Source organism: Podarcis muralis, chromosome 13 (assembly GCF_964188315.1).
Source record: "Podarcis muralis chromosome 13, rPodMur119.hap1.1, whole genome shotgun sequence".
Classification (NCBI taxonomy): Eukaryota; Metazoa; Chordata; class Lepidosauria; order Squamata; family Lacertidae; genus Podarcis; species Podarcis muralis.
Window position 1 is genome coordinate 14,895,654 of NC_135667.1, and position 23,273 is coordinate 14,918,926.

The 23,273-nt window shown below is 48.2% G+C and overlaps 2 protein-coding genes across 3 annotated transcripts in view; both read right to left on the minus strand.

Annotated features, from left to right (window-relative positions):
* Positions 1-1,357, minus strand: part of LOC114582826 (uncharacterized) — a 32,501-nt gene extending 31,144 nt beyond the window's left edge. Inside the window, exon 1 of the mRNA XM_077917968.1 lies at positions 1,012-1,357. The gene's annotated coding sequence lies outside the window, so the exon portion shown is untranslated. The remainder of the gene's footprint in view (positions 1-1,011) is intronic.
* A 2,885-nt stretch (positions 1,358-4,242) lies between these two features.
* Positions 4,243-19,262, minus strand: BCL7C (BAF chromatin remodeling complex subunit BCL7C). 2 transcript variants are annotated; one of them, XM_028704188.2, is made up of 7 exons: positions 19,069-19,262; positions 18,468-18,572; positions 16,318-16,396; positions 14,316-14,424; positions 11,413-11,574; positions 8,668-8,753; positions 4,243-7,253 (listed from the first exon to the last, which is right to left on the minus strand). In XM_028704188.2, the coding sequence occupies exons 2-7, from the start codon at positions 18,557-18,559 to the stop codon at positions 7,110-7,112; spliced, it is 672 nt and encodes a 223-aa protein (XP_028560021.2). In that variant the 5' UTR covers positions 18,560-18,572; positions 19,069-19,262; the 3' UTR covers positions 4,243-7,109. The 2 variants fall into 2 exon arrangements, with proteins under 2 accessions (XP_028560021.2, XP_028560020.2); XM_028704187.2 differs by lacking the exon at positions 19,069-19,262 and adding an exon at positions 18,947-19,062.
* Between the last annotated feature and the right edge of the window lie 4,011 nt (positions 19,263-23,273).

Below are 23,273 nucleotides of genomic sequence, written 5' to 3' on the forward strand. Positions count from 1 at the left end.
AGTTTAATTGTGATTTTTGGACGTAATGGAGATGTAAAAGATTTGGATTATCATAAAAGATACAGGAGGAAATTGTTAACAATAAGATCCACAAAGGGGAGGAGGAAAGTCCAGGAGATTCTTTGGAATCTTGTTTTTATGTTGGACATGTGATTGTAAAACTTTGATCTGAAAACCAAATAAACAAATTTACACACACACACACACACACACACACACACACACCCCAAAGGAACGCAGGAAACTGCCTTCTACTCAGGCAGACCATCAAGCGCAATATTGTCTACAATGACGGGCAGCTCCAGGATTTCAGCCGGGATCCTCTCCCAGTGTCATCGCGGTCGGCAAGTGAGTAATTCTCCCCCTTATTGGGAGGCTGTTGCAGCGGCTCGGAAGTCAGAAAGGAAAGTGAAAGGTGAAATGGCCGGGCTCCAAAATGGGGAGGGTCGCCGGATTGCCTCCCAACCCCAGTCGGGAGCAGGACTCCTAAGCTTTCTCTCTTGAAGGAGGGATGGATAGGTTAAAGCCGAGGGAGGGAGATGCCAGGACGCCTGGGTTCCCTCCGCCCTCCCCAGCTGTGGGAGGGAAGCAAGGGGGCGGGGCTGCTGTTTGGGTTAAAAGGCAGCGACGCCTGTACCTCCCCTCCGTCTCCACGAGGCTGGGAAACTGCTTGATGCAAGGGGGGCGTTGCAGGGAGGGAGGCGAGGATCCGGACTCCTGGGTTCTCCTCCCACGCCGTGCCCGGAGTGGGGCAAGGGGGGCGTTGCAGGGAGGGAGAGAGGGAGGCGAGGACCCGGACTCCTGGGTTCTCCTCCCACGCTGCGCGCGGGGTGGGGGAAGCATGTACAAAAAGCAAACTGCCACCCCCCGCACCTTTCGTCTCCCCAGTCGGAAATCCCTATGCACGGAGAGGGAGAGCAGAGCCCTGGTGTCGTCGTCCCCCCCCCCACCTACCCAGCCCCCCGCCCCCCATTCACTCCTGCTGCTGCGCGTTTCCCCCGTCTTTTTTACCTGTTCCAAATGATGATCACGGCGCCTCCTCCGCAGCTGAGAGCTCGAGACTCTTCCGTGGGGAGGATGGGGGGGTGTCTCTCGCCGGCAAGAGCAAGCCCACCCTTCTCTCTCCCCCTCCGAGCACCGATCGCGGACCCCCAACTCTCAGGAAATGAGCGAACAGCACGCGCTGCCGCGAGCCCCTCCCGACGAGGCGCTGCCTGCCCTCCCCTTCCGTCTCTTCACAAGGAGACGGGCGCGATATTGGGGCGGGGGGGGGGTCAGTAGGAAGAGAGTGCGTAGGGTTAACTATTCCTTGCCCGGCCTGATCTGATGAGGGGGCTGGTTTGCCTGCAAAGATCCACCCACCCCCATTGCATTGCATTGCAACCCTGAGCCCTGCAGAGGTTGCAACTGTGTACCTCAGGCTAGGGGTGTTTACTCGGAAGGAGGGTCTATTGCGTTCGAGAGGGCTTTCTCCCAAGTTAAGGGGGCAGACCACTTTGCAGCCAGAGAGAGAGATTACTTGCCAACGATCAGTTGCAACAATCGATTGAACTAAGGGGGAGGGGGAGAATCAGTTGAAAAGTTGAACTTCAGGAGTGGAACAATTTTATTGGGGGGTGGGTTGGATGAGAAAGAAAGTGACTCGCAAAACAACGTGGCTGATGCCATGTTGCAAGAGACACACTCTCCTCTCTCAGTAAAGGAAGGCCTTTTCCAAGATGATGCTTTGCTGCCACGTGGGGAAACAAATGAAATGAAAACAAAGTATGCTCTTTCTCTCTTCAGTACAATGGCTTATTTGTATGGCAGTGTATGCAGTTTTAATGACTTAAAGGCTGCAATCCTAACATCCACTGGGGAGTAAGCCCCACAATTTCACTGGAACAACTTCTTTTTAAATTAATATTGTATAACTAACAAAAAGAAAGAAACAGCAGCTCCCATTATTAGTGCAATAGCCATTAATACAGCCCATCTCGGTTTAAATATATAAGTAGGCACAGTGCATCTGGATGTTCTGTTAAGAGATACAAACAAAGTTGGCATTTATAGGAAATGCATTCAAATGTATCAAGGGCAGTGGACTACTGTGCAATGTTGTTGTTTAGTCGTTTAGTCGTGTCCGACTCTTCGTGACCCCATGGACCAGAGCACGCCAGGCACTCCTGTCTTCCACTGCCTCCCGCAGTTTGGTCAGGCTCATGTTTGTAGCTTCGAGAACACTATCCAACCATCTCATCCTCTGTAGTCCCCTTCTCCTAGTGCCCTCCATCTTTCCCAACATCAGGGTCTTTTCCAGGGAGTCTTCTCTTCTCATGAGGTGGCCAAAGTATTGGAGCCTCAACTTCACGATCTGTCCTTCCAGTGAGCACTCAGGTCTGATTTCCTTAAGAATGGATGCGTTTGATCTTCTTGCAGTCCATGGGACTCTCAAGAGTCTCCTCCAGCACCATAATTCAAAAGCATCAATTCTTCGGCGATCAGCCTTCTTTATGGTCCAGCTCTCACTTCCATACATCACTACTGGGAAAACCATGGCTTTAACTATACGGACCTTTGTTGGTAATATGACCTGTGCAATAGATGGTGGGTATTTATCCTTCCGGGTGATTAAAAGAGCTCACAAAATCCACTTTTGTTGTCCTGCTGTTAGTTCCCGAGCCACAAGGGTATAATTCTAATGGGATTACCATCAGAGTACACTGTTAAAATTGCAGCCTTATTCTCACATGGCACAACTGAGTCAGACCACATTGGTTCATCTAACTCGTAGAATTGTAGAGTTGGAAGGGACCCCCAAGGGCCATCTAGACCAGGGGTCTGCAACCTTTAAGACAAAAAGAGCCACTTGGACCCGTTTCCAAAGGAAAAAAAACCTGGGAGCCGCAAAACCATTGCGACATTTAAAACAAATATATCTCCGGAGCCGCGATCTGACAGCGGGCGGGAAGGTGACGTCGGGACGGTGCGTGACTAACGCACGCACCGCCCCCATGCGACGTCACAGCCAGTACAGCGCCCGCCACAGTGGGGAGTGTCGGGGCGCACAATGCGCCTCCTCCCCTCACTAGTATCTGCCCCGGAGCCGCAGCAAAGGTGTAAAAGAGCCACATGCGGCTCTGGAGCCGCGGGTTGCAGACCCCTGATCTAGACCAACCCCCTGCAATGCTGGAAGCTCAATGTTGTGTACATATGGGGGGTGGGGACAGGACTCCAGTCCTAGGGGCCAAAGTAGGCCTCTCTGTTCGGCCCTTGGAAGTCTTCCTGGGGTAACACCCCTCGCCATTCACTTTCCACATTCTACCGGAGTGCTTTTGACTTGCTAGATTGCGTCCTTGAAGTCCAGTAACACCTCTTGCGTGTCTGGATGGTGTATGGGGAGGAAAGTGTGTGGCTCTGTAGAAACCGCTGGCTGTTGTGCGGCTGGAATGCAGCCTAGGGTACAAAGGGGAGAGTCACATCTGTCGCTCTACCTACTCTGGCCCTGCCCACCACCAGCACCACACACACACACACACACACACACACACACACACACACACACAGCTTCCACAAGGGAAAATGCTGAAAAGAGCGAGCTTACCCAGTTTTGGTCTACATCGACTGGCAGCAGCACTTTGGGCAGCGTTTTCTCCAGCACCACTTCGAGATGTTGACGAGCAAACCTGGAGTCCTCTGCTTGCAAAAGCATGCGCTACCCCCCTCCTCACAACGGTTCCACACCATACATTAAAGCACATGGGTTCCCCCGAAGAATCCTGGGAGTTCTAGCTTCCTCACCACAGAACTACAATTCCCAGCACCCGTGACAAACTACAGTTCTTTCCAGGTGCTGGAAATCTTACGTGCTCAGATGTCTGGTGGGTACTGAACTTCTTCCTACCATTAAAGCTGTGTCCTCTCTCTCTCCTCTCCCCAAAGCAAAGGATAGCTCTATGAAAAGAAAAGTCATTTATGAAGCAGCCCTGATTAAATGCACCCAAGGCATGTACAAAGCGATCAGGATGCTTGGTGAACTGTGACCGTCTCTATCATTATTAACTTTCAGGAGGAATTTGAAAACATCCCTGTTTACCCAGGCATTTGGTGACTGAATAATTCAATTCCAGATCCTTGGATGGGAGAATGCTTTCAACCGGTGAGGAAGGGCAGGATATCAATTCAATATATACCATTAATAGTAATGATTCCGAGTTATATCAAAGTATACCTTCTCTCACGCATGAACAGACACACACGGGCTCGGGATGAGGAATCTCCTTTATAGACCAAGAGAATTACAATGTAAAATTGCTTATAAAACAATAGGTAAGAAAAGAAACATTAACACATTATTGCTGAAATAAACAATAGCACACTCCCGCTGCTACTAAGGGCTTCGCTGAATGAGTGCCTTAAGGGCCTATGTTGAACATTTAAAAGCTCCCACATGGAAATCCTTTCCATGCTTGACATTGTGCAAATACCACGTGAGACATGATGGCCCCACAGTATAACCCTAATGTCTTTTTCAAGGCAAACCCACAACTGGAGTAACTTACTGGAGCCGGCTGCATGTGAGAAAGTACATGCACATGGGTCTGTTACATGCAGCAGACTACATGCAGGATTTGTGCAATTGTCACGTTTGAAGCGCATTGAATTAATCCAGAAAAGGTATTTCCCATTGAGCCTTGGCCAACCACAAGAGGAAGAAGGCGGGAGACCAACAACAGGGTATGCATTTCCATATGTTCCTGTAGTCCCTTTTTTATCTTTCAAAAAAACCCAACAACTTTATTTTACTGTTCTTTAATGCTATCCCGAAATTTGACAGCTGAGGGGTGTGGGGATTATCACCTTGCCTAATGGTAGGCATAAGGGTTTGAGTCCTGTTCTTTTCGGCTCCTGCTCGGAGTCAATTTGGGCTGACCTTGAATTCAGAGTTCCTGGTTACTGAGATCACTTGAAAGCTGCGTCTTGCAGGAACGTGAGGTGCAGATTTGAACTTGAAAAGCTAAACTGGGAGCAAGCAGGTTGTTGGTTTGCAGAAAAGAGGCGTGCTCAGAGGGCTAAAGCATGACAACAGCACAAACGGCCAATAATTTGGGGAGATTGCCCACAGCCCAGGTGGGTAGGGGGTGATGCCAGCAGCCATGATTGATTGGCATCCTGCCCCGGGGGGGGGGGGGGAGCCAGCTAGCAGAGGGGGTGGATCTGAAGCATCCACTTGTGTGATTTATGTACACAGTTATATCCATGAGCAATGCTGCCCCATAAAACCCGGAGAGGCATTTGGTTTCGTTGTTCAAACAATCAGCACCCCTCAGTCCTCTCGTTACATGAAGAAGTCACAAGAAGGGCGTTTTATCAAAGAGCAAAACTAGCAAGGAGTGGGACTGAAGGACTGAACACATCCAATTTGTGGGAGCCTGTCAAAATCAGCATCCTCTGGCGTTAAAACGTCCCTCCTGATTATCAGCTGCAGTGCCACAGTTATCCAGGAACTATTATATGATGGTGTTAAGGAGACACAGTGCTCTTAAGGCACCATATCTCCATCTTAACAGAGTGGTTGGGAAGCGGGGTAGGAGTGGGGAGAGGAGGAAGAACAGAAAGGAGTAGCAAGCCCAGGCAACCAAAGAGAAAGCTAACAACTTTTGGGGTAAGGTATGGAAATGTGGAAGCTCCTGTACAGACACAGCTTGCTGTTGAATAGCAAACTCTATAACGAAAAGAAAAAGTGTATATACACCACCAAACCCAAAATGTTGATTGATTCTCTACTATTCCACTAGTTTGGAACCTTTTTTGCCTCCTGATTCCTTCCAATTTTGCATCCGGATCGGGGGGGAGGGGCTTCCAATGCCCACCTTTCAACCTACAATACTCAATGCCCTTCTAGCAAAGGCTGGGCTCTATTCAGTCCAAGAAGTATGGGCTCAGACACATCCAGCTCCCTCTTCTCACCTCTGGAGATGAACCTGCCTTCTTCTAGAGGCAGGTATAGAAGCCAAGCTCCTCCATCTCCCTTGCCATGAGTTATTGAGAGTCAGAAGTGATGAGGTCTCTGCCCCCAGATTGTTTCAGTTCTAAGGAATTGAGCTCTACAAACATTAAGGAACAACAATGCAGAGAGTTTTTTCTAAGCATATAGAGTTCCTTTTCCTTTCCCCAAATGCAGCCCCTGCATATCTGGGATTAGGCAAAGGAGCTTTCAAGGCAGAGTGCATAACATCTACATAGCTTTGGCCTCCAGGACTTATTGCAGCAATTAATGGCCTATCCTTCCCTTAATCTGGGCTCCACAGTATCCTGTGTGCCTAGAAAACTATGTGAGAGATGATGCAATTTGCAATTCTGAAGAAGAGCTCAGAAACACCTCCACAATCCTCTCCTTCGAAAAAAATGAAAACAATACAATTATACGGAAGTAAGCAAAGATCCTTATTTGGCTGTATTTGCCAGATGTTTCTTCCCAGTTGTAAAATTTGGATTTTGGGTGGGTTTGGTGGTCCATGCAGCTTGGCTTTTAAACCCACAGATGCCCTCAAGCTCTCTAACCTGGGGTAGAAAAAAACGACCTGGGAATTTGTGGCTTTCCTGATTTATTTATTTTTCCTAAATCAAGCCTTTGTTCCTTTTTCTTTGGGCTAGTGTGCTTATGCCTCCCTTCCTCTCTCACAGTGCCAGAGATCTCTATATGATGCATTGGGTCCACCGGGCCTTTCAGGAAACCTTCCCAGTTCCCCTCTTGTCACCATAATCTCCCCACCCGCCTTTGCTTGAGCTTTGCTCCCCACCAGCACATTTCCTTTTAATACTGTGAATCATGCATGCACACTGTGGGGGGGGGGGGAGGGGCTGTTGAATGTAAACAAACATGGCTTCTGAGGGTATCCAAGGATGGCCGCCATGTTTATTCACCAACAACAGTCTTCTGTTTGCCCAGCGGCTGCACCAGGGGGCAGCAAGCGTAGTGAAATGGTGACAGTGCCCAGGTGGGCAAGGTGGCATAAAGGTGGGCTGGCCACCATATTTTAGCATAATATGTTAATATATATCTCCCAGCAAGTCTCCTCCCCCTCCCCTGTCAAAAGAGATGGGGGAGAGCAAAAGCAGGCCAGAGGTTAAGCATCTGAGGGCTGGCCTGACTCCGAATCTTGTGCCTCACTGCGCATGCGCTTCAATGGCGGAGCCTCGGGTGGCTGTTCTGCCTCAGGCGTTGGTACTTCGAAGGGCTCTTTCGCGGGCTTCGCGGGGCTTGCTGCGTCCTGTGCCGGGAAGAGAAGGGAAAGGATCATGTCCATGCTATAGCAAAGGGGGAACACCCACTTCTGCCTCTAGCCCTGCCCACCACTCCCATGGGGCCCCCGGAAGACTGCCCAGGAACAAATGCGGCCCTCAATCTGAAAAAAAGTTCCCCATACCTGGCGTAAAGCGCACATGAATGTAAATGTTAGAGGAGCAAGATTAGCTTTTGAGAGTTCTGCTTAAATATCTCACAGCCTTTTAAATGTGTCTGTGGGAAGCAGGGGGCGGTGGCGGTAATTGTTTTGTTGTTTTTGGTTTTATTATTTACTTGTGTTTTACCTTGTATTTTATTCTGTGAACTGCCCTGAGATCTTTCGATGGAGGGTGGTGTTATAAGAATTTTAAGGTCTCAAATATAGAATAAATATTCATAAATATAGAATAAATATTCATAAATATAGAATAAATATTCATGCACACCTATCTAAATATATGAACCATGTGTCTGAAATAGTATGGGAGAGCCAAACTGACTCTCCCAGTGACCTCAAATATTCCTCTGCAGTAAGGGAGGCCATTGTCTTTTTGCTTGCAAATCCTGTCTTAACGGTGTATTTATGTATGAATAGGGTGACCTATTCAGGACCTGTGACCTGGATTCAGGAACTAAAGCATTAACCATCACAAAAGAATGGCCAGGCTGCACAGGTAATGCAATTAGTAACCATTATCAGGTATCCTGGCAGACATGATTTCTGCTGTAGACCGCCTCCTTCTGTGATGTATGATGTCTTGGACTATAGGGCGGGCAATTTCAAAAGTCTATATAAGGGCTTGCGCACCATTGTTCAGGGTTCTCCCCCCTCCTGCATGTAATGAGTGGGGACCCTGTTGCAAAGGTTACTTGAATAAAGATCAGGCTTTGCTTCTCAATATACTCTGGTTGGCCTCTGTTTTCTCCTACTGATGGGGAATCCACTTAAGGACTCTATAGGGGCTCTGGAATACCCCATAAGGGAAAGGGAGCAGTTTTTCTTATAACAGCGGTATATAAATTTAATAAATAAAATAAATTAAATAGGGCGTTACCAAGTAACAACCCCTCTCCAGGAAACATTCTGCCTTGACTAACCTCCAAGCCTCACCCTAAAAGGCCACCACACTAAAACAGGTCTATTGTACGGCTTCAGCCACAAAGGAGAAACTTTGTGGAGCTGGTCGGCTGGTCCCACTAAGCTCTAGATGGAACATGCTGCAGCACTGTCCGTTGGCACTTTTCAGGGAGATGCAAGAAGCTGACTGAGTCAGGTCATTGGGTCTATCTAGCCAAATATTGTCTACTTGGAAATGTCACCATTGAACCTGGGAGCTTTGGCATGCAAAGCAGGGCCTCTACCACTGAGCTCCATCCCTTCCAAGGATCAGCACCCTCACCTGGGTCTCTGACGTCTTGGAATCCGGCTCTTCTTTGGTAAGCATGGGAGGTTCATCTGTCCCCTCCAGAAGCAACACTCCGGACTCTGCCACCCAGGAGAGAAATGGAGAGATTAAACAAGTGTGGAGTGTAAAGCAAAAGGATTTAAAACCTCAGCGTCCTAGAATAGAATAGAATTTATTATTTATACCCCACCCATCTGGCTGGGTTTCCCCAGCCACTGTGGGCGGCTTCCAAAAAAGTATTAAAATACAGTGGTCTAAAACAGTGTTTCCCAACCTTTTTTGGGCAAAGGCACACTTGTTTGATGAAAAAAATCTCGAGGCACACCACCATTACAGCCCCGTGACGTCAGCGCGCAGCGTCGCACCGGGAGGGACGCACGAAAGTGTAAGTTTCAATTTTTTTCCCTCCCCTCCTGTGTAAAGGGGAATGCACTCTGCTAAGTAAAGGCACTTGCCACAGCAGCGTCAACGTCACAGCACCCACCGGCACCCAAGAGAGAAGGGGTCTTAGCAGCCCTTTTGCCAGGAAGAGGAGCAAGAACGAGAGGAGGAGGAGGAAGAGGAAGAGAGTCCCCCCCAAAAAAAACATTCTCCTTTTGATCTTCCTTATTTGCAATTTCTCATTGCAAAACAGCGGTTGATATAGAGCTGATTTTTTTGTTATTACAGTCCCCACCCCCTCACCTAGAAAAACACCCCCTGTCAATTTTATTATTATCATTATTATTATTATTATTATTCCCCGCCACTCTGGGAGGCTGAAGCCCTTTAAGGCTTCCTTCTGTCCACTCTCTGTGAATTACCTGCCCGGAGCGGGTTTCTGGGGGCGGGGCGCTGCTGCCGGTGTCCTCCCCGTCGAGTCTCGCCTTGCCCGGCGCGTGGCGGCCGCCCTTTCCCACACTCTGCCGGCTGCGCTGCCAAGCCCCGCGGCTCGGCCTGTCAGCGTTACCGGGCTCGGCGGGCGGTAATTCCCGAAGAAAGCCGGCGGCGCTTGAAGAGCTGGCAAGCCCCCATTTGCATGTCTGTTTTCCGCAGCCCTTGGAGAGGATTAAGTTCCCTCCTTCCTGCCGGGGAACCTCCAAGCTTTGGGGGTGGGGGGGGAGGAGGCAGCAAAGCGAGGCAGGAAGGAGAGCGCGGCTTGGCTGGGTGAGCTTTGGCAGGGGCAGGGAATGAGAGCCGCGAGGCGGGCGCTGCGGGCGGAAGCGCTGCCCGCCGAGCTCGCAGGCAGCCAGGCAGGCAGACGGCGAGAGCCCCGCGCTGGGCGGCCTCTCCTCACTGCCGCCGCCCCGCCTCTCGCCGCCCGACTCGCCCGCCTCCCTCCCACGGAGGTAGGCTGGTGTGCCGTGGGAGGGAGGCGGGCGAGTCGGGCGGCGAGCACACGTGGGGCGGCGAGCGAGCTCCCTCCCACATCCCATCGCCGCTCGCTTCGGCCGGCCTACTGGGCTGTCGCAGGCGGAAGGCCTGCGCATGCGCGAGGTTTTCGCGCCTTCCTCCAGTAGGCTGGCCGAAGCGAGCGGCGATGGGATGTGGGAGGGAGCTCGCTCGCCGCCCCGTGTGTGCTCGCCGCCGCCGCCCCGCCTCTTGCCGCCCGACTCGCCCGCCTCCCTCCCACGGAACACAAGGCAACGTTCCGCGGCACACTAGTGTGCCGCGGAACACCGGTTGGGAAACACTGGTCTAAAAAAGAAAAGAAAAGAAAATACAGTGGTCTGTTAAACATTAAAAGCTTCCCTAAACAGGGCTGCCTTCAGATGTCTTCTAAAAGTCTGGTAGTTGTTCTTCTCTTTGACATCTGGTGGGAGGGCGTTCCACAGGGCGGGTGTCACTACGGAGAAGGCCCTCTGCCTGGTTCCCTGTAACTTGGCTTCTTGCAGTGAGGGAACTGTCAGAAGGCCCTCAGTGCTGGACCTGTGTCCAGGCAGAACGATGGGGGTGGAGATGCTTCTTCAGGTATACTGGGCCAAGGCCATTTAGGGCTTTAAAGGTCAGCACCAACACTTTGAATTGTGCTCGGAAACATACTGGGAGCCAATGTAGGTCTTTCATGACCGGTGTTATGTGGTCTTGGTGGCCACCCCCAGTCACCAGTCTAGTTGCCGAATTCTGGATTAGTTGTAGTTTCCGGGTCACCTTCAAATGTAGCCCCACGTAGAGTGCATTGGAGTAGTCCAAGTGGGAGATAACTAGAGCATGCACCACTCTGGCGAGACAGTCTGTGGGTAGGTAGGGTCTCAGCCTGCGTACCAGATGGAGCTGGTAAACAGCTGCCCTGGACACAGAACTAACCTGTGCCTCCATGGACAGCTGTGAGTCCAAAATGACTCCCAGGCTACACACCTGGTCCTTCAGGGTGACAGTTACATCTGTTGAATGGTCACTTTAAAATGTGAAGGTTCATTATTGCTTCACAAGTTGTGTATGTCTTTAAGGGCCAGGGCAAATAACGAGACCCAGTCTTACAGCTGTGAAACATAGCAGGTGCTGCTGAGTTGTATTAATCAAGCTGTGTCAGTAATTGGGTATAGTATATAAGGAGCAGCACCTATCTCTCTCATTACCCTGGGGGATGGGTTGGTGGTTGGGTCGTGTCTGTTGTTGTTATCTTTAGTGTAAAAGGAGTTTTTGTTTTTGTTATTAAAACCTTTGTTAAACTTATTTTTGAGTTCCTTGTATGCATGGTCTCCCCAGCAAGCTCTCTGCAGCGCTACTAAACTGCAAATAGCCAACAACATCACTTACCTCCTTCCTGCCCCAACAAAGGAGGCTGAGAGTCCTCCGCCTTGAGCTCCCCTAATGGGGTGGGAGTTACAGTCTGGCTGCGGTCAAGGGTGGAGCTGGGGCTGGTGTCCCCGCCTTTCAGCAAGGAGGTCTCCGAAATGGAACTCTGATTGCTGTTCTCGTCTGCGGAAAGCGAAAAGCGGGGCATTAGGAATTGCCTGTGGCTGCTGTTGGTGGGCAGCTTGGTGGTTGGGGGGGAGGATCCAAATGCCTCTTTGATTTCCCCATCCCCATGCATGAATCCACAGGGTGCCTGGTGCCATTTTGAGGCAGGGCTTTCCCCCCAGCTGGAACTTACTGGAACTCCGTTCTGGCACCTTTCAGGTGGGCACCATTGCCATTATAAGAGAATGAGGGAGGCATTCATGGTGAGTTCCGGCACCTCTTTTCCTTGAAAAATAGCACTGATTCTAGGCATAATGTCAGCATTTCCATGTGCTTAAGTGACAGAACTGCTCCTCCCTCCAACCACATAGGGCCACTCCAGACTGGTTGGTGGTTTTTAGGGGTGTCTTCTGCAATATGTCACTAGTAACAGGGGAGAGGAGAGTGAGGGGAGAGACTTTGTCAGGCAAGGCCTCCTGCCTTGCCCCATCCTCTAGTCTCTGCTTCTCAATTTGTATTGTATTATTTTATGTACTGTGGCTTGCCGTTGTTTTATTTATTATAGTTAAGAAATTATTTATTGTAACTGTTGAGTGGATTTCTGTTTAACTTTTATATGTTGATATTATTACTTTATACTATTCTAATGATTGTTGAATGTTACTTTTTTGATGTAGGTTGCTTGTTTTAAAGTTTTGTTTTATTATTACGTTTTTGTATTGCGTTAGATTGTTATAAGATGTACATTTTTTGTTTCTTCAGTTTGTAAACCGCCTGGAGTATTGTAAGATAGAAAGACGGTATACAAATTAAAAATGATGAGGGGCGGGGATGACGAACAGTGTATGATTAGCACTGTCCACCCATCATTCCACTTTGTAATTGGTTCTGCTTTGCTTCCCCAATGTTCTCACACTATTGCTTTCTGGAGAGGCACTCCTGCACTTCAGCCCAACAAAAGCCGGACAAAACCTGGAACATTTGTGGCAGAAAAAGGGAAAGGATTTCAGTAGGAAGTTATGGGACCTACACCGATAGCAAACAAAGCAGTATGACCACCCCAAAACTTTTGCAGGTGCAAAGATTATCGAAAGAGGAATTGTGAATAGCCACCCCAATACCATCACCGGCTCGATTCAGGGAGGCTCGGCTGGTGCCTTCATTATACAGTGGTACCTCGGGTTACAAACTTAATTCGTTCTGGAGGTCCATTCTTAACCTGAGATACCACTTTAGCTAATGGGGCCTCCCACCGCTGCCGCACGATTTCTGTTCTCATCCTGAGGTAAAGTTCTTAACCCGAGGTACTATTTCTGAGTTAGCAGAGTCTGTAACCCGAAGTGTTTGTAACCCGAGGTGTTTGTAACCCGAGGTACCACTGTACATCTTTATCCACCAGAGGGAAAATTTCTTCTTCAGCCTTTGGCTGGTTAACCATCTCTGTCCTTTTAAATGTGGGAGGAGGAGTTACCGTATTTTTTGCCCTATAGGACACACTTTTTCCCCTCCAAAAATGAAGGGGAAATCTGGGTGCATCCTATGGGGCGAATGCAGGCTTTCACTGAAGCTTGGAGAGCGAGAGGGGTCGGTGCGCAACGACCCCTCTCGCTCTCCAGGCTTCAGGAAGACATCCGCAGCCTAGGCAGCCCTGCGGGAGGTCCCGCAGGGCTGTCTAGGCTGCGGATAGCAGCCTGCCGCCCGGCGGGCAGGGCGCCCTGAAGCAGAGCGCCCCTCGTGCTGGGCAGACATCGGCCAGCCCCACAAGCTCGGGGGACAGCAGGGAGGCGCAGCGCCGCCATCCCGCTGTTCCTCGACCTGGTTCGGTTTGCCCGACCAGCTTTTGGGGTGGAAATAAAGGGAATTTTCCCCCCCTTTATTTCCCCCCCAAAAAACTAGGTGCGTCCTATGGGACGGAGCGTCCTATGGGACGAAAAATACAGTATTGGTTTGTTCTTGTTATGTGCTTTGTGGTTTTATTCTGCGTTTTTATGCTGTGAATCACCCTGAGATCTTCTGGTGAAGGGAGGTATACAAATTTAATGAATAAAAGTAATACTTTTTTTAAAAAAATGAACACATGATAAAAAGCATGACAGGAAGGAAGTCCTTCCACCTACAGAACATCAGTAATTTGTCACACACGAGATGTAAGGAGAGGCCCACTAAGCAATAAAGCGAAGTGTCTTCCCGAATTAAGGAGAAGATATGAAATATTTTCCTTTAACTTTGCAGAGCCCTTTTCAGATGCCACCGCTCGGGCTGGCAGAGTGGCGCCTCTGGAAAGAGATCACAGAAGAAGGGGAGGCGAGCCACAGGTGTTGGGGGTAGGAACCTAGACTCCACCTCTGCTGCAAGCCCCCCTTTGCTTCTAAAACTGGGTACGTCCCCCTCTTTCAAAATGCCTCATTCTAAACAGTAGCCAAGAGCAGGTGTCGCCAACCTTTATGGACCAGGGGGGCACATTTTGAATTTTTGAGAGAGCGCCGGGGGAATTTTTGAGAGAGCACCAGTCACAAAACGGCTGACATAGACAACACTGAAGTAAACATTGCCCTGGATATCCTTAATTTCCAGAAGCATCAAACAGAATTTCTTCCCAAAGTTAAATTTCAGATCACCTTTGTGGAAAACCTTTGGAGAACCAGTGTGGTGGAAGTGGCCTGGGCAGCCATGTGGCCTTGTAAGTATCCTTTCTCCCCGGCCTGACAAGTGTTTGTCCTTCCCCTCTCCTGCCCCCCCCCCCACCTTCCACAATGTACCATTGAGGTCCAGCATGAGTAGGGCTGGGTTCCTCCGAGGGCTGGGCATGCGGGCTCTTCGCTCTTTGGTCCGCTGCTGCTCGCTGTTGCCTGCCAGCCGCCTTTTCTCCTGTCGAGGAAGGAAAGGGAAGCCTTGAAGAGGATAGGAAACGGAGCTTGAGAGAAATCGACGTTTTAGCATGGCAGGGCCTCTTCTCTGGAAGTCCCTGCCTATTGATATTAGTCAGGCGCTGTGGGGTCTCAGGAAAAGCCACAGAGGCCCGTTTTTGTCCTGTTTTTTGGCTAGCCTGATGCCATTTTGCTTCTGTAAAAAAAACTGCCTGCTTTAGAACAGGCATAGGCCCTCCAGATGTTTTGGGACTACAATTCCCATCATCCCTGACCACTGGTCCTGTTTTTTTTTTATTAAATATTTTATTAAAGTTTTTAGGTTACAATATAATAAACGAACAAAATTATAACGAAACATAGCATACTTTCTTATCTTCTTGTGACCTCCTCACATCTCCCGCCCCTACCTTCCACGTTAAGAAAAAATTTAGTCCAGCAAATTATCACCTTACTTCCATCTTTACTGTCTAATTATCAATTAAATTTCATCAAATGTTTATCCAGAATAAAAGTTGTTTTTTCTTACATTTTAACTTATCTTCCTACTTCGCATCATCTATTTTAATGGTGCCAAATTGTTTATAATCAAGCATCCTGCTTAGCATTCATACAGTTTACAATGTTTTTGCAAGTAAGTCTTAAATTTTTTCCAATCTTCTTCTACCGTCTCCTCTCCCAGATCTCGGATTCTGCCGGTCATCTCGGCCAGTTGCATATAGTCCATCAGTTGCATCTGCCATTCTTCCAGTGTGGGTAGATCTTGAGTTTTCCAGTGCTTCGCGAGAAGTATCCTTGCTGCTGTTGTTGCATGACCACTGGTCCTGTTAACTAGGGATCATGGGAGTTGTAGTCCCAAAAAACATCAGGAGGGCCGAGTTTGCCTATGCCTGCTTTAGAATTTAGGAGGGTGAGCCACAAATATGTGAAGACCAGATAAGGTTGCTAGGCGATTTTCAGGAAAACCTCCCTCTGCCAGGCAACTCTCCCCTTCAAGGTCTCCAGGCAGGGTGTCCTGTTTCGATCAGCGCAAGGAACCTCGAAAGGGGGAAAGGGAGAAGGGATGCCTGTAAAAAGTGTGAACAAAGTCTATTTGGGGCGGCTTCACCATCACACTGCTGAGTGTGGCTCACCCGCTCTGTTTTACTCAGCTGAATAAAGGCATGTTTATGGGAATCTCCTCTGTCTATGGCATTTATTGGATTTTCAGTGACCAAGGCAGCCTGGGCCCGATTAGCGGACCCCAACAGTGCCTTCGTTGTACTGTTTTCAACACCAGTTAAACACTTCTTTGCTTAGGAAGGCCTACCCACTTCTTTCCCAAAAATGGAAAGAAGAAGAAATCCCAGCAAAGGAAGAATGATACAAAAACTTATGGAGTATGCAGAAATGGCGAAACCGGAAGAATAAGAAATCAAGATAGCAAACTTCTTAATAAAAGAATGAAAATGGTTTATTCAATATTTACAGATAAGTTGTAAACAGATAGGAACATTGGCAGGATTACTGTAATAACCTGCAGTTTTGTAAGAGCATATATTTAAAGAAGATGAACAAATGAGCAAATTTAGTTAATTAGGATATGCAGAAGATATTAAAAATAAATTTGAGGAACCGCAGAAAGGGGGGGGAGGAAGTCAAGTTTGGAAATGTCAAAATGATTGTAAAATCAGTGAAAAGTATAAAAAAGTTGAAATACATTTTTTTAAAAGACATGTAATTTCATTATGTACTGTTGATTTTATCTATCTTTAAACCCCTTTTATTATGTCTACTGTTTTTATTACAGTTTTAAATGAAAATTTTATACTTTCCTATGTAAACATCTTTTTTTAAAAATAAGTGTTATATAAACTGAGCTAAATAAATATAGAGATGAAACTCTTCCCCTTACCTCATCTCGGGGGTCCACAATAGGTACCCACTTGTAGATCCGAAGAGATGTGTCCCCAACCGTCACCCACCGCTTTTCCCTAGGAAGCAGAGAACAGCAAATGGTGTGAATGTTATTAATTAATTAATATTGTTAATTATGCAAGTTGCAGCTTCCCATGTGAACCCCACAACCTATTTTACCTCAGGGAAATTCCCAGCGGCACCCACTCATTACAACCTCCTGGTGTGCAGTCATTTACAGAGAACCAATTGATGGGAAGGGGGGCCTAAATATTATATTACACATGCATTTTTATAAGGAAACATTTAATATCCTGCCATTCCACTAAAGAACCTTCGGTGGCTCATAATGGCAAATATATAAAAGCAAAAACATTTTTTTTAAAAAAAAACACACCCTAAAAACAGCCATAAAAGAAAAAAATGAGTCTGATGGAAACTGGACCACCTCCAGCAACTAAAGTGGGCCAAATGTTTTCATAAAGAAAAACATTTTAGTTGCTCATCAAAAGACAAACAGCAAGGTGGATATTTTACTGTACAGTGGTACCTCTGGTTACGAACGCTTCAGGTTACAAGCTCCGCTACCCTGGAAGTAGCTGCTCCTGGTTGCGAACCTTGCCCCAGGATGCGAACGGAAATCGCGCACTGGAGGTGTACTCACACCAGGAGGCCCCATTAGTGAAAGCGCGCCTCAGGATAAGAACGGTATCAGCTTAAGAACGGACCTCCAGAACAAATTAAGTTAATAACCAGAGGTACCACTGTGCAGCCCTCGGAGCCACCACCGAGAAGGCCCCGTCACGCATTCCTGAGCTGGCGTAATGTATCAGCTAACGGACAGAGCTGTGAATCAGGAAGCCTTCAGTTCCAATTCCACCTCTGCTATGACCTCGCTATGTAGCCTTAGGCCAAGGATAGCCAAGGTGGTGTGTACCAGGTGTTGTGGACTACAACTCCCATCAGCCCCAGCCAGTATGGCCAATAGTCACAGATGAAGGGAACTGCAGGCCAGCAACATCTGGAGGGCATCAGGTTGGCTAACTCTGCCTCATCCCACCTAATGTTGTGGCTGTGAGGAAGAAATAATGGGAAGGAAGCAGTGCTTTTCAAAAGCCCTCCCTGGAAAGGAAGCAAATGTGGTAATTTCTTGGCTGGCAAATCACCCCACACCACCAATATCAATGGATGGAATAATAATAATAATATATTTGTACCCCGTCCATCTGGCTGGGTTTCCCCAGCCACTCTGGGTGGCTTCCAACAAAGATTAAAAATACCTTAAAAATACAGTGGTACCTCAGGTTACATACGCTTCAGGTTACAGACTCCGCTAACCCAGGAATAGTGCTTCAGGTTAAGAACTTTGCTTCAGGATGAGAACAGAAATCGTGCTCCGGAGGCGCAGCAGCAGCAGGAGGCCCCATTAGCTAAAGTGGTGTCTCAAGTTAAGAACAGTTTCAGGTTAAGAATGGACCTCCGGAATGAATTAAGTACTTAACCCGAGGTACCACTGTACATAAAAACTTCCCTAAACAGGGCTGCCTTCAGATGTCTTCTAAAAGTCAGGTAGTTGTTTATTTCCTTGACATCTGATGGTGGGACTTTCCACAGGGTGGGCGCCACTACCAAGAAGGCCCTCTGCCTGGTTCCCTATAACTTGGCTTCTCACAGTGAGGGAACTCGACAACCCCCATTCCAAAATGCATTTGGCAAACATTCGCAAAAGTGCATGAAACGGATTGTGTGCTTCCCAGTGTGAAACTTTGGGCTGGAATACACAGGAGCACAGGCAGCTACAGCAGGTCAGATCATTGGTGCAACTAGTCCAATATGGCCTACACGAACTGGCAGCAGCTCACACAGGTTTCAGACAAGGGACATTCCCAGCCTCAGGTAGGAACACCAAGGTTTGAAACTGGGGCCTTCTGCTCTAGCACTGAGCTTTAGCCCCTCCCTGCAGCCCAAAACACAGCTGCCAAGCCTGTTGTTGTGCCAGGTGTTGTGCCACATGCACCCCAAAGCCCAAATCGACCCCTCGCCACCTGCACCGCGGCAACCAGCTCACAACCCTTCTAAAAACGGGTGCATTCAGAGATGCCAGGTCCCTCCAAAAGTTCCTCCGGCCCCTACGCCCACCGGCCTCACCATCTGCGGACATGCTCGATGGCTGCCATCACTTTCTTGATGTCATCTTTTGCCCGACTGCGTGTCTCAGCTCGAACCGCCCGTCCAGACATCACCGGGGAGCAACTTTGGAGAGTTGAGCAGAGTGTGGAGGCAGATGCAGAGGAGAAACAGAGAGCGTTACGGCTGGGATTGCTTTGTTTTGCTTATGTTCTTCTGCTCTCCTTATCCCATTTCTTTCTTCCTTTCTCTTTCTTTTTTCCTTCCTTTCTTTCCCTGTTCCTCTGCCCCTCTCTGACTCCTTTTGCTGACTATCCGAGCACGGAACTAGAAATATTCCCTGTGCATCACTCTGCCATCCGGATATCCAGCCATAGCCTGCCTCTCCATCAGTCAGTCTTCCTCCTCTGTCAGTTTGCGTCAATATTTTGCTGTTTCTCTCCTCTTTCGGTTTCTTGGTTTTAGGTTTTTGGTTTTAATCTGAGCCCTCATCTACTCACAATTCTCCCTTTCGGGTTAGTCTGCCGTTAATCTCTACTTCCTCCTCTTTGTCTTCTTTTTCCTGTCCTCCGTTTGTGGGGGGGGGGGGGAGAAAAAAGAAAACGGAAAAAAGGCGGCTCACCATCGGAAGAAAATAATATAAATTCTTTGGGTTGTTTTTCTTTTTTCATAGAGATTTGCAGCACAGGGAGCGCCCTCTGGTGACTAGGAGAGCTTGAGACGAAGAAGAAATTGACAGTCTGAAATAGAGGATTGCATCCTTTTTGATAAATGCAGAGAGGCAGATGATGGAGCAGCCTGCAGGTGGAAAGACAGATTAAGGATAGGCAAAAACACAGCAAGCGATTAATTGTGCACACTTCTCCTTTGAGCTCAGAAGGGATGCTCGGTTGATCATTTATATCAGAGCTGCAAGTTTTAAACATCAGGTGGGACCGCAGGAAGGTAACACCTTTTACTAGGACCAGCTAAAATGCAACAAGACAAGCTTTCAAGGGCTGTGTACAGACTCCAATTTATTCTACATCCATTTAGCACTGCCTTGGGAAGCAGCATCAGCACGACTTAGCTGCAATCTGTATCTATCCTGTCCTTTCTTATGAAATGCTGCATTTTGGCACGTTTTCCCCAAACCAGATTTGATCCGAATTGAGAAAAAGAACAACCTAGCTGCATATTAAGCTGGCAATGTGCACACCACCACCTTCTCCAGAATTATTCTTCTTCAAGCTGGATGTGAAGCAAAATGAACAGGGGATACGGAAAGAGAGAAAAGATGTAGCGCAGAAAGAAAAGGTTTCAGACAGGCTGAAATTCAGTCCTGTGTGTTACTCAGAAGTACATCTTGTTAAACTAAACGAGGTTAAGCGTGTGTAGCGCTACACATTTACTTTGGAGTAAGTCCTACTGAATTTAATGAGACTTACTTCTGAGTAGGTACGCTTAGGATTGCACTGCTAGCTTCCGCTCCTGGGCACATTTTTTCAGTGGTACGCCCCAACTGAATTCATTGTCACTTATTTCTGAATAAATGTGCATACAAATCACAAAGGCAGGTAGATTGCTAAATGCAGAACAGATATTGCATCTTCAAGAGGAGCTGCACCTGTTGCATGCCTGCCTGGCGCATGCCTATTAGAACTACAAAGCCTGTGCCGGAAATTGTGTGGCGAACCAAAACCTATGACAGAAGGGTGGGCTGGCAGCAGTCATTCAGCCGTGAGAGGAATCTAACACTCTGCACATGCTCAGGAGATCTTCCTCCTCAGTGGGGTGGGGCAGGGAGGGAAGAAAGCGGCAAGCAACTGTCAAAAAAGAGCAGCTGTTTTCACAATTATTTTTTTTACAATTAGCATGTGTTTTTCTCCACTGTCTATTTTCTTTTCCCATGCCGCCACCCCCCCCCACGTTTTTCAAAGCCTATGAGACAGAACCAGTTAATCTCCGAAAGCTGCTTTCTGGGGATTGGACTTGAGAAGCTCAGCCATGTTCCCACACGGCGCTCAGATCCTTGCAGTGAGTCAGAGGCGTTTTTTGGGGTCGCCATTACCTCAGCCCGGTCTTTGCAAGGCCAAGGGGGAGAGGCCCACGTGCTTCGGGGCCCAGTGGTACACTTAGATAATTTTAGGCTGAGGAGGATTTAATGCTCTTAAAGAGGCCCCCTCTTTCAATAGGACCTGCATTCTTTCACTAAGCCCCCCCCCCATGTCTACACTGTGCATTTAAAGCAGCGCCATGCCACTTTAGACCCTCGTGGCTTTGCTCAAAGAAATCCATCGTTTGTCCAGGGTGCTTAGAGTTGTGAACAGGCCGCCATCCCCCCACCCCATGGCTACAGTCCCCAGAGTTCCCTGGGTTTGGATTTCATGGCAGCTGTTTTTATTTTATTCGCGGAGGTTTCATTTTAAACATATTCTGTGGTTCCTTGAGCAATTGGAAAAGGTGTGTGTGTGTGTGTGTGTGTGTGTGTGTAGTGCTTTTTCTAAAAAAAAATGTTTAGGGGTACTCTCATTTTCCTACTCATATTGAAATACTGCCTCTCAAGGAGGCCAAACTTAGATTCACAAAATGTTTAGGGGTATGCGTACCCCCAGAAAAAAAAAGCACTGTATAGATTGTATAGCATGGCCCCAAGCCACTCTCTGCTGCCTAAGATGACAGACAAGATGTACAAAAGACAACTGCACCTGCAGCCAGCTCTCGCTTTGGAATCAATGGGGCAGGGTCATCTGAAGGCAGCAGGCTAGGTTGGGGGGTGGGTTATAGGGCAGGCAGTGGTGGTTGGGACTGGTGGGGCAGAAAGCCGGGAGGCCAACAGTAGGTGGAGCCAGAGCCAATGAGAGGCGGAGTCACCTAATTGCAGTTTCCTCCCTCTCTTCCTCCACATTGAGTTGTGCAAGAGCAACACTGAGACTAAGGAGGTGGAAGCTGACACGCTGTGTCACCCTTTCAACTGATTGTAAGTTTTTTTTAAAAACACACACACACAAAATAGGTAGGTCAGTGGGGGCTGCCTGAGGGCAGACTCAGGAGCGGAGGAAGGGGGTGCGGTGGGTGAGGACCGCCCCAGGTGTCACCACTGAGGGGGGTGACAAAATGGCAGGTGGCACTCACTGTGGAGCCTGTAATGCGCCTGAGCCACGCATCTCAGCTGGGAGTGATACGGTGGCTTGGGCACCCACAAGCTCCGTGCTGCCCCAAATGGTCTGCCCACCACCTCCCCCTCAGCTGTAGGGCACCTCAGTGGGAGGAGGCAGCAAAACTCCTCGGCGGCCCCGCAGAGCGTCCTGCCCCGGCTCACCCCACCCCACGGGTGGCTGGCCCCGCCTCTGGACGCAGAGCATGTGTGCTGCCCCAGGCAGGGCAGTCTCTTATTTGTAGGGTAACTAGCATCCTATAACCAGCATTCTTGAGTCTAATTAATGCATGAAGGGGTTAATGCCATAGAGTAAACTGTCCTGCCAGGCTTATCAGCTATGCCACTTCCCCTCACCTCAGGAGGAAATGGGCAGCCAAGCCTTTTGTTGTACTCAGTCTACATATGAGGGGCAGCCTCCATGCCACAACTGGAATACTGTGTCCAATTTCGGACAGCACCATGGAAGAGGGATGTTGACAAACTGTTGAGAGGAGCAGGGTATGTTTTGTCTGGAAAAGAAGTGACAGAGGAGATCTGATAGAAGTCTTCAAATATCTAGACAGCTATCACATGGAAGATGGAACAAGTTTGTTTTCTCCTGCTCCGGAGGGTAGGACTCAAACCAATGGCTTCAAGTTACAAGAAAGGAAGAACTTTCTGACAGTAAGAGCTGTTCGAGAGTCGAACAGACTCATTTGAGAGGTTGTGGGTGCTCCTTCCTTGGAGGTTTTTGAACATCTGTCATGTATGATCTAGTTGAGATTCCTGCATTGCAGGGGCTGGACTACATGACCCTTGGGTCTCTTCCAACTCTACAATATTATGATTCTATGATGTACTTAATATTAAGGGTGTGTCCTGCAAACCTTCAGCACACAGGCACTCTCAGGGCAGCTTAACCTCTTGTTATCCTCTTAGGATAAAAACCAATATAAATCAAACAATGAAAACCAGTGAAACAGCAAGAAACAACCGATAAATCATACTGAATACATATATATAAAAATAAGGAACAGCTAGTAAAAACTATGACTGGCTTAGAAGCCCTAAAAAGTTCTAAATCCAAATGATGGATTGCACTTTTGTACCGCCCACCAACCTGGGCAGTTCACAAAGTTATTTTGTAAAAAAACCCACAATCCAGGAATTTAAAAAAAAAAACCAAAAAGCTGTAAAAACCTTGGAAGAATTGGGCTGTGATCCTATGGGGCTTACTTCTGTGCAGTCATGTACAGTGGTGCCTCGCAAGACGAAATTAATTCGTTCTGCAAGTTTTTTTCTCTTGCGAATTTTTCGTCTTGCGAAGCACGGTTTCTCATAGGAATGCATGTATTAACGGTTTTAAGAAAAAGGAAACAAACTTGCAAGACATTTTCATCTTGTGAAGCAAGGCCATAGGGAAATTCGTCTTGCGAAGCAACTCAAAAAACGAAAAACTCTTTCGTCTTGCGAGGCATTCGTCTTGCGAGGTACCACTGTATAGGATTTGCTTTGTAAAAAGCTGCCGAAATCCTCCCTGGGGACAGGAGGGGTGCCACTACCAACAAGGCCCCCTCTTCACCACCATGGAGGTGGTTGTGAAAAGGTACGCTACCCTCAAGCTCTTGGGAAGAAGAGGGAGATGGTTTTTAAAAGTGCAATCAACGAGAATACAGTGGTTCCTCAGGTTACATACGCTTCAGGTTACA